The sequence below is a fragment of the Pungitius pungitius genome, unplaced genomic scaffold (genome assembly GCF_949316345.1).
Source record: "Pungitius pungitius unplaced genomic scaffold, fPunPun2.1 scaffold_120, whole genome shotgun sequence".
In the NCBI taxonomy this organism is placed as follows: domain Eukaryota; kingdom Metazoa; phylum Chordata; class Actinopteri; order Perciformes; family Gasterosteidae; genus Pungitius; species Pungitius pungitius.
The window spans coordinates 1,723-13,308 of record NW_026909927.1 but is presented as its reverse complement, the minus strand read 5'-3'; the positions used below and the strand labels follow the sequence as shown (position 1 = coordinate 13,308).

Genomic DNA, 11,586 nt, shown 5'->3' with positions numbered 1-11,586 from the left:
GGGGTCCAACAGGTGGCTTACGGCCAGTCTTTACCCCCCCCGGGGGGGCCCTCTCCACAACGGTTTGACCCCCATCCACAGAAATCCCCTCAAAACATCACACGAGGCACGAGCTTTCTATTCATTGTGTTCAACACACACACACACACACACACACACACACACACACACACACACACACACACACACACCTTTGACATGTCACTCCCACTCCTCCACATTCCCAGAAAATACACACGAGCACCTGAACAAAAGAAGTCAACAAAGAAAAAAGCAAACTGCATCCAAACGCTGTGCAGATGCACGCACTGTGTGCACACAGCCTACATGAAACACACACACACACACACTACCTCATCAGCATGTGCAGTGTGTGTGTGTGTGTGTGTGTGTGTGTGTGAGAGGCCCCCTATTCCCCCGGTGGAGATGAAATGTAATGGAGCCGATTCAATAAGAGAGCGCGGCCTCCTCGGGAAGAAAACGGGCGAGAATCAAATCACGGCGACTCGCTCCGAGCCTCCCCCCCCCAACCCCCCTCAACCCCCCCAACCCCCCCGCCTTGCAGTTCGGAGTGAGATAAAACAATGGCGGCTGATTCCCTTCTGTTCAGAGATTGATGAAGGTCTATAAATTAATTAGTTTATTCATTTTCAGGGTGTCACAACGACAAATGTAACCAGTATTTTTAGGCCGTTATTGTGGGAAAAACCCACTAGTGTTTAGTTTGGCAGGTGGAGGACAAAGAAAGAGCGCCAGCGTCACAGCAGGAAGCTTATGCAATTTGGTTTGAAGCCAAAACAGAAACACTCCAAAAGGGAGAATGTTCCAAACCCGATACAACACCTACGCAACAAAGCACACACGGGAACACAACTTCAAACACACAACTGCTGCAACACACACACACACACACACACACACACACACACACACACACACACAGGGTCACGCTCCACGAGGACCAGGAAACACCCCCAAAGGCTTTTTTTTAACCTCTGCTGTGAAATTGAATTTTCTGACAGCGTCGTGTTTGAAGGAAAAACCAAAGATTAATTAAAAATGAACTCCTCTGGATATTTAAGCAGCTGCGTGTTGTCTTTTTTTCCTTCTTATTTCGCCGAGGTAAAGAAAACCAATTGTGCGTTTTTACGAGCCGGCTGGTTTTGTCATGGCGGCGGCGCTGCAGGAAGGACGGAGGCACTTCCTGCGGTTGGGATGAGCTCACAGTGATCTTCAGTCAGCCTCCTTTGTGTGGCGTCATGTTGAATTGTTCTTTCATTAAACGTCACTTGTTGTTCTCTAAAGGACAACCATAGAGGACGTGTGATGTGAACCTCGTTGAAGTCTGAACCCGAAACCCAGACAACGCCAGTGTTTCCCTTAAAAGGAAACAAGCTGATTACTGGGATATTTTTAGAGAAATAAGCTTATTCTGAGAAACCAGGATTCCTGCTGAGCCGCGTGTGGATAAAGACGATTGTGTCATATAATAATAATAATAACAACAATGATAACATATAATGCGTCATATGGTAATTAGCCGGCAGAAGGGCTCCACACATTTCAAAAGTGGAATCCTAAATGATTCCAGACATAAAATAAAAGAAACCGGGGCGTCTCTGAGGGATTGTTTTAACCAATCAGGGCGGCTCGTCCTTTCAAAAGAAAAGCCCGTGAGAAGAAGCAAAAAGGACATTTTCCTGTGTTGTTGCTTCGATCAAATCTCCTCAGTTCTTAGTTTGGCTGCCATTCCAACCCTGTAATAACAACCCCCCCCCCGGGTGGCACAGCAGGGCCTAACTCACTTCCTGTCCAGTGGGGGGGCAGACAGGAAACGCGCTTCCTGCTTCTCTCGGGTGGTTTGTTTTGCTTACGATTGGGGATCCAGTAGAAACATAATACCTTAAAGGAGCGAATGCCCCCCCCCCCCCCCCAATGCCCCATAGAGCCAGCGCTGGGGCCAGTGTGGGGCACCGGGATCGTCTGGGAGGGGTCCGTACAGTATGAGGATATTAACACAAAGTCACATGCGCACATTATTAAAGGGAGACGCTGGGTTTAATTGAAAGGACCAATAGGAGCTCGGCTTCATCTCTCTGGTCCAAAGGAGTGAAACGCATTAAAGAGTTTAGCCTCCGAAGCCTCAAGTTACGCTTCTCCCTCCAAGATCCACCAGGAGAGACTTCCTCCACTAAATGGATCATTTCACATATAAATGTAAACAAACTCTAAAGAGGAAGTTGAATCCTCACGTTTGAGGTTGTAAGTAATAAATACTTTAAATTCTCTTGCAGAATAACTTCATTAAACTATTGCAAAAAGCCATCTATGGAAATGATTTCAGAGTTAAAGCTGCTGTGTGGCTTCAAAGAGCCATAAAGCAAAGTCTCACGTTAAGGCACAGGGGGGGGGGGGGGGGGGGGTAAATGAGTGAAACTATTGACTTTAATAGAACAATGATTAGAGTCTAAATCACCAGTGAATTCCCTCACCTAATTAAACAAGACTGCATGTGTGCATCTGTATTCCTACACACAGGACCCCCCCCCCCCCCCGGGATGCAATATATAAAACACTAAAAAATTAATTAAAAACACACCTCGACGACAGCGGCGCAATGAATCATGAATCCAGCTGCAGATGAAAGGGTGAAAAGAGCCTCAAACCAGAGAGAGGGACGGAGAGCAAGACCCCCCCCCCCCCAGACTGATGGGCGGGCTGACATTCTGCAGGTGTTACCCTCCACGCGCCTACCTGTCTGCCGACGGGGGCCGCTCGCCGCGGGCCTTGCCGCCCTGTGTGTAGGGGGAGTCCGAGTGCTGGTGCTGGTGGTGCAGGTGGGGTTGCTGGTGGGGGGGGTAGTCGTCCCGGGGGCTCTGGGGCCGGCTGTGCCCGCTGTCCACGGAGCTGTTGAGGGGGGTGACCCCGGCGTACGGGTGCTCCTCCTCGAAGCCCCTCCCCGGGGGGCGCAGGTCCAGGATCTCGGCGTAGTCGCGCTCCCGGGCCTGACGCTCCCTCAGCTCGCGGGTCTTGGCCTGGATCCTGATGGTGGAGATGGTGATACAGATGTTGATACCGGGGGGGTGGGGGGGGGGGGGCTCTGTGTAGCTCCGGGCTGTGAAGGACAACGTTGGCGGGAACCGCCAAAACATCCCGTGGTCCAGTTCTACGACGCTGCTTCGGTACACAGACAGGAAGCGTCTGGGAACTACTACACATTTTAAACGTTGAATTAATCCAAATAGTGACCTATGCACCGGCTGAGTGAGGCCCCCCCCCCCTCACTGGTTCCCGGTGTCAGATGAAGGCTTCATTCACACAATCCCCCCCCTGTACGGGATTGTTCATTGTGCCTGTTTTACCTCTCCATTACAGAAGAAAAACAGAATATGTGGAGCCTATTATTTATGCCCCCCCCCCCATATAATACCATAAACAATGCATAATAGTCGGTGGCACAGGAAAGCACTTTGTGTTCAGCTCCGTCCCACACACACCTCTGACACCTCACACACAGCCTCCCTTTAGGCCATTATCTGTTGAGTAACTGGCAGCACCATTTGCTGCAGAGGGGGGGGCGGGTGGGGGCGAGGGGGTGGGGGGGGGGGCAACCTATCGCACAGCCCAGTAATTACAGCCTCGCCAATTATCAGAGCTTTACAACTCCCAATTAGCGCAGCGCTGTCTTTTCTCGGGGCAACTCTTTACCGGCAGAGGGGAAGAGAAAAGGACGGCCCCCGTGACGAGGCTGGGAGGGGGGGGGGCATTGCTTCCTCTACAAAATGTGCGTGCTGTGCATTACGAAACAACAACTGACGAGGGGGAAAAAGTAAAGTAAAGCACAAAAAAGGAGGCTGCTGATGAACTCGAAGGGTTCGACTGAATCTGGAAAGAAAGGAGGAAACACCCTTTTCCACTTCTCCCAGTAAGTTCCCGCTGTGGGAGAGCGGGTGGAGCGGGTGGAGCAGGCTCGAGTTGTCGCCTCAGCAGTTATCGAACAGCGCAGCAGGAAGCTTTAAACAGAGAGCTCCACCACAGAGACGCTGCAGAAGCTACCGACTGTGTACACAAGTGCAGCTGCTGATAAGATAAGGCCAGACATACCAATCCAGCCCCCCCTCCCTAAGAAAAGACCTCCGTCCTCGAAGGCTGGCCGCATGTGGGGGGGTGTGTGGGTGTGGGGGGGGCGTTTAAGGGCCAATCCATCAGCCTGTTGGTTTCATTCTCCACAGCTATCACAACTTCCCACCGCCCCCGAGCAACGTCTACCAATGTTTCACCCCAGAGTCCGAAGCTCAAATGAGACTTCCTGCTTCCCCCCTGGGGGAGGGGGGGGGGGTCGTTAAAGCTCGACGCCGTCGAAACGCGGCAGATCCTCACATCGGAGGTGCGGGACCCAGCTCAATGAATTACGACCAATGGATAGATATATATATATAAAACATATAATTAACCCCACCCATCCACAAAGAGCAGATGGGAGTTGAAGTAAATGACCCCCTGGGACCCCTCGTGTTCATTAGGGGGGGAGGGGGGGGGGGCGTTGTATTGTCACAGACTGAATAGAAGCCACATGAAGGGGACGTTGTGAAAAAGTGCAACTGTACAAACACCATTAGGCTGATTAAAATGGGGCCCAATCACTGCCCCGCCGGGTCCACAAATGTTGACGCAGGAGGGAACACCCGGCTTTCTCCCCAAGGGCGAAGCTCTTCAGCGTGACGGAGGGAAGGAGGCAGATAAAAAAAGGGCCCAGAAACGGCAGGAGGGACTTCATGTGTTTGACGAGTGACCTTTCTACCACATCAGGAACAATGGCCCATTATGCGGCGTGTAGTAAACCTTCCTCTTAGCGGTAGTGCTGACACCGCCGATACACCCGGTGAAAGGCAGGAAGTACATGAAAGTGGAAGGTCCAGCGGGATAAGACGCCTGCTGAAAGGCCCTCTTGGAGTTATGACCCCGGACGTCTGCAAAGGTTTTATGACGAGTGGCGTCGGCGCGTCTCTGAGGTCACGAGGCCATCACATCTCCTTTATTACCTGAAACTAAAGGCTACATTACATCACATCTCCTTTATTACCTGTAACTAAAGGCTACATCACACCTCCTTTATTACCTGTAACTAAAGGCTACATTACATCACATCTCCTTTATTACCTGAAACTAAAGGCTACATTACATCACATCTCCTTTATTACCTGTAACTAAAGGCTACATCACACCTCCTTTATTACCTGTAACTAAAGGCTACATTACATCACATCTCCTTTATTACCTGAAACTAAAGGCTACATTACATCACATCTCCTTTATTACCTGTAACTAACGGCTACATTACATCACATCTCCTTTATTACCTGTAACTAACGGCTACATTACATCACATCTCCTTTATTACCTGTAACTAACGGCTACATTACATCACATCTCCTTTATTACCTGTAACTAACGGCTACATTACATCACATCTCCTTTATTACCTGTAACTAACGGCTACATTACATCACATCTCCTTTATTACCTGTAACTAACGGCTACATTACATCACATCTCCTTTATTACCTGTAACTAACGGCTACATTACATCACATCTCCTTTATTACCTGTAACTAACGGCTACATTACATCACATCTCCTTTATTACCTGTAACTAACGGCTACATTACATCACATCTCCTTTATTACCTGTAACTAACGGCTACATTACATCACATCTCCTTTATTACCTGTAACTAACGGCTACATTACATCACATCTCCTTTATTACCTGTAACTAAAGGCTACATTACATCACATCTCCTTTATTACCTGTAACTAACGGCTACATTACATCACATCTCCTTTATTACCTGTAACTAACGGCTACATTACATCACATCTCCTTTATTACCTGTAACTAAAGGCTACATTACATCTACAGCGAAAAGGCCTGATCAGATTGTAAAATTAGAATATTTAGGTACTTTATTTTAGCAGGTCATTTGGATTAAATCACAACACACCTGCTGGGTAGGACACCTGAAGAGCAGTCTGATGACCTTTAACCCCATCGATGACTGATGGTCTGAATCCATACTTGCAGGGATTTGTCAGACTGAGGTACATCAGGAGGAACAAGCCCATGTTTACCTACTGCTCAAGTGACCCCCCCCCCCCAACCCCCCCGTGTCAGTGTGCTGTCTAAACCTGTCCATCTAGATTTGTTGGCCCGGCTCCGAGTCGGGAGCCCAACGGGACTTTGAGACTTAAACCTGCGATGGAATCCATCAGCGAGTCGATCACAGCTGGATTAAGCGTGGCCTCTGGCAGCGGCCCGATCGATGGCACCGTGGGGGGGGGGGGGGGGGGGGGGGGGCAGCTAACTGGATCATTGTTTCACGAAGAAGCAGCACCGGCCTTCTGCATCCTCAGTGGGATACAGCCCCCACCCCCCCACCCCCCAATCAATATCAGTGCATCTCAGCCAGTAGTTAAATACAGGAGTGTTTGTGCTTTTCAGTTGCTTGGGGGGGGGGGGGGGGTTGGAGGCCTATTGGAGGCACATATCAGATGGGCTTCATAACGTGTGTGTCACGTCACACACACACACAGAATTGACTCGGTTCTGTCAGATTTCTGCAGCATGGAGTACGACAGAGAGAAGGAAGTCCGATCCGAGCGTCCCGTCGGGGCGTCGCCACCCCCCCCCCCCCCCCAGCCGTGGACCCGTGTCCTCGTTAAGCCGCCCCGGGCCGGGTGGTTTAGTGTAGGAACATGGGATGATAAATAGGAACAACGGAGAGGCCACGATGGGATTAACGCACAGAAGAATCATCAGAGGGTGGGTGGGGGGGGTGGCGGTAACCCCGCGCCAATTAAAACTAAGGACTTGCTATTATCACATCATTGGACTATCTGCTCTGCAGGCGTAAAGGAGGGAATTACAAAACCACATTTGAATAACGAGCGAGGGGGGGGGGGTTGCACCTCCTGCCCCCCGCATCGGGGGAATTAATTAGCTGGCGGGCCGGTAATGGCCCGGTGCCGTGTGACATTTGGTCCGGCGAGGAGAGGGAAACCAAGCGGATGTTTTTGGGCAGCCGGCCAATCACAACGCTCCGTCTAACCCTTCAGAACCACCATGTCGTCAGTGGCGTCTTTGTTTAGTCTGTAAAATGTAAACGGCGCCTTGGATCTGATGTTCTTCACAGACCAGGTGAGATGAAACGTTACCTGCTCACGCCTCTGAAACCAGGCCTGGATGTTCTAATGAAAGCATCGTGACCACGATGAAGGCTACTTAAAGCGTTAGGAGTGTTCCTCACTGATCCCAAACTAGCTAAGCCCCCACGGGGGGGTCCGGACCGTACCTCTCCTGCTCCATCCTCATCTTCATCGTCTCCTCGTCGGAGACCTGCGTCTCCTCCGTCCTCCACTTGTTGGAGCCTTTTCGATCCATCTTTTCTCCGGGACGCTCGTCCTTGCGGTGCTTCCCGAACCTGGAGAACGAAAAAAGGGCAGAATAAAGATGATTGCTACAGATAATAAACCCCCCCCCCCGCTGTCACATGACCGAGAAGATGGAAGGTGGGGGTCACCTTAGTGACGATTTAAGAACACGGACTATACTCCACTTCCTGTTAGCGCGCCACAGTATCGGATCGACAACGTGGTCACAAGGACTCTGTGAGGAGGGGGTCGAGGCGGCCCAGCGCTGTGATTGCATTCATGGGGGGGGGGGGGGGGGGGGAGATGCTTGATTGACTCTGTGCAAAGCTGCAGCCCGTTAAGAGAAACGACTTTACTCCCACAATGAACCTCCGGGATTATTCACCGGGAAATTGGTCCGCAGAGAATATCTAACCCTTCTGAAGAAACAGTGGGGAGGGAAACCAGATGGGGGAGGGGGGAAAAGGGGGGCGGGGGGGGGTGCTAATGAAAGAGGACGGTGAACGGCAGAGAAAAAGATGAACACGCCCGAGAGGAACTCAATGAATGAAACATTAAGAGGGAGAGCTAAACTACAGCGGAGACACAAAGGCAACGACAGGTGTGTGTGTGTGTGTGTGTGTGTGTGTGTGTGTGTGTGTGTGTGTGAATGTGTGTGTGTGTGTGTGTGTGTGTGTGTGACAAAGCAACGTAGAAAGAGGGAGATGAAAACAAGAGAAACTAAATAAAGTCACAAAGTCACCAGCGAAGGGGCGTAAAGGTGAGAGGATGAGAAGTTATCTACAAGGAAGACGAAGAAAAGGGATTAATGAAGACAAATTCTAATCACTTCATCAACGAGGCTGACGGGGGGGGGGGGGGCATCGTGGAAGACAAACCCCTCCCCCCCTTCTGTTCACGCCTTCCGTACATCATTCCGACCCGAAGGCATCTGCTCCCGGGCTTTCCTAAAGACAGACCGGAGCGAGGAGGAGGAGGAGGAGGAGGAGACCACGGCCCATTTACCAGATTAATCCCGCCGCTCGCCGTTAGCGCTCCGAGCCGCCGCCATCCATCACGGCGAGAGACGGTTGACACGTTCTCTCTCCACGCCACTAGCTTTCATTAACAGCCTCTTACAGGAAAGACGCGCGCAAACACGGAGGCGCTGAGATTTACGACGGGACGCCGGCGCTTTGAAGGCAGCGAGCGTCAGCCACGAGGCGCCCGGCTTTTAATAATCTTATATTCCAGGCACAGTTAGGCCCGCCTCCTCTCGTGAGACGCCGTCGATAAAGAGGCTTTGATGGGGTGGGGGGGGGGTTGGATAGACAACTTTAAAATGTCAGGGATTCTATTCAGCGGCGTGTCACCGCTAATCCTCCCACAAAGGAAGCTCCAACACGTGGGCAGGTGTTGTGGGCAGCGGTGAAATGTCAGGGGGGGGGGGGGGGGGTTCCACAATCTCACTAAAATATTATTACTGCACGAAGGCATCGAGGAGAATGTCAAATAGGCCAGTGATATTTCTGAAATGGTCCGCCCCCCCTCCCCCCCCCCCATCCCCAACGTGACAGAGGGGGCCATCGTATGATTCTCACCATGTTCTCCTCCTGAACTCGTCCCAGCACACCACAACCACTGCAGAAACTAGCACAGCCCTCCCAATTCTGGGCAAAGACCATCTTGGCCGGTGCCAGGCGAACAGACTGGGGAGGTGTGTGTGTGTGTGTGTGTGTGTGTGGGGGGGGGGGGGGGGTACAGAGCTGGCAGGGTGCTCTGCTGGCAGTGGTTGGGGGTAATGAGGCTTTGATTGGGACCGAGTGTGAGGCCTTGGAGACATGAGAGGGTCAGACAGTGACAGCTCTGTGTACACACACACACACACACACACACCTGATTTCTACAGGCGTCCCCCCCCCCCCCCATCCTACACAAGTACAAACTCCCTGACATCGTTCTGAAACGCCACTTTGCCACTGAGGCAAACTCGCCCACATCACAGTTGCTAGCGGCCTTTGTGCACATTAATAACAAGCAGTGACCCCCCCCCCCCCCCCACACACCCACACACACACACACACACACACACATTAGCATTTAGTTTAGCGGTGACACCAAGTGAAACCTGCACATCGGGATCATCAGTTTTCTTTGGGAGCATTTGTGCTGCAAAGTGCTCACCGATCAGCTGTTTGCTCAGCTGTGGCTCCCCAATATCACCTGTCAATCAAACCAAGCAGCCATTACGAAAACGCCCCCCCCCCCCCACCCTCCGAAGCCAAAGCAGCTCACTTTCACGCACTTGGAGGATTTTCACAGCATCCTACAAAGCAAAATGATGTAAAATGGAGGTTTTGATGAAATATGCCTTCGTCACGTCAAGATCTTTTAGCATCACACTAATCAATGTCAGATGATGCCCCGCCCCCTACGCCACATCACGGTAAAAATAAATATCATCAGAAAGGTGAATCTGAAAACATTAAATCTGCAACCGAAATACATAATACAGCAAATATCAATACTAATCAAAGAAATTATAGAATGAGTCAAAACTATATTTAACCCAAAAATACTTTTGTTCAATTGTTTTTCATTTTGAATACATTGTTGTATTTTTCAAGACCATGGACGATCTGGGAGGAGGAAGACCCCCCCCCCCCCCCCCCCCACACGTCACCACATGAAGCTGATGGAGATGGACTCTGCGAGGCGGAGCTCACGGACCTTGACGATATTTTCTTAAATTAAATCCCTTTTTCCGAGTGGAGAATCAAACTTTAAGGCTCTGATGGGACATTAAAGGAGTTTAATCCACACGACGCGTCCGGCTCACTTATCTCCCCCCCCCCCCCTCATGAGTTATTATTCATCATCAGTCTCCCTCTTTTCTCCCAGGAGCTCATTACCTTCCTCTCAGGGAAGAGTCACCGCTTCCTTTCGCTGTCACCGCCACGTCGGCCAATACGATGCAGGGATTTATTACTGGCTGCCCCAGAAGCCTCCCCACCATCAGGAGGAGGGAGGGGGGACGCAGCAGGTGACCCACGCGCCGGAGACTTTACACTAATGGGACGCGTCTGTTTAGCTGTGAGGGGATCGCTTTAGCAGGTAAAATCTCGCAGGCTGCGGACTCTGAATTAATAACGAGGAAAGGTCACGTCGTCTGGGGACTAATTAGCGTCTCCGCCTCCTCTGGGGCCCCCGGAATAAACCCCCGACCCCTCCAGGGACTTCCCAGCCTTCACAAAGTGTGGTTAAATGTGTTACTTCTCTAAAGGAAACCACTGACGTACCCACCTGTTCGTCTAAGACACCCACACCCCCCCCCCCCCCTCCCCCGCCCCCCCCCTCAATAAGGACGTATCAGCGGTTTACAGTGGGTATTGATCAGTGTGTCTTACAGATGCTGATATCGAACGCTCGGCTCCTCCAGTGAGAACACGCAGTGGCTCGGGGGGGGGGGGGGGGGGGGGGGGGGCGCTTATTAAAACTCCCATCAGCCTTTGTGTAGATTCAATTAAAAAGGAAACGCCTCCTTACCTGAACATGTCCCCGAGTCCTTCAGCATGCCCTTCTTGGCCTTCCCCTTCTCCTTCCCTCCCTCAGTCTTCTTCTTCTCCTTCCCCCCCTTGTCCTTGTCCTTCTCCTTGTGCTTGTCCCTTCTTCTTGTCCTCTTTGGTGCGGTTGGTGCCGTTCACCAGGGGCTTCTCGGCGTTGCCGCACAGCGGCGTCTGGTCGGCGACCGTGGACACCGAGTCCCTCCCCGAGCGGGAGCTCTCCTCGGTGTCCTCCTCCACTGGAGGGAGGGGGGAAGGACATGGAGGGAGGGGACGCATTAGAGCTGTGACATGATGATCAATAAGTGTAATAAAAGCAAAGTCCATAAGTCTCATAAATGTGATATTGTATCACCTGAGTGACATAACACGGATGGTAACCATGGAGACCATTACACACATCTTACTCACGGGGAGAACGACTATTTGAAGTTCTCTCTGTCACGTCAGAAAGGAGACATCAAGATTAATTCGGCTTAAAGAGGATATTAATGCAGATAGAATCACACTCGGAAAATTGATTCTTCTTTTTGAATGAAGGATTAAAAAACGTTTATATTGAATTCTAAGAGGATAAAACCTTTGAATAGGTAAAAGGAGAAAGAGGAGGAGG

The 11,586-nt window shown here is 51.1% G+C and overlaps 1 protein-coding gene across 1 annotated transcript; it reads right to left on the bottom strand.

The window, feature by feature from the left end:
- Window positions 1-2,750: 2,750 nt before the first annotated feature.
- On the bottom strand, window positions 2,751-11,097 carry LOC119204419 (partitioning defective 3 homolog). The gene is made up of 3 exons (XM_062560710.1): window positions 10,957-11,097; window positions 7,353-7,481; window positions 2,751-3,042 (listed from the first exon to the last, which is right to left on the bottom strand). The coding sequence occupies exons 1-3, from the start codon at window positions 10,962-10,964 to the stop codon at window positions 2,751-2,753; spliced, it is 429 nt and encodes a 142-aa protein (XP_062416694.1). The 5' UTR covers window positions 10,965-11,097.
- Between the last annotated feature and the right edge of the window lie 489 nt (window positions 11,098-11,586).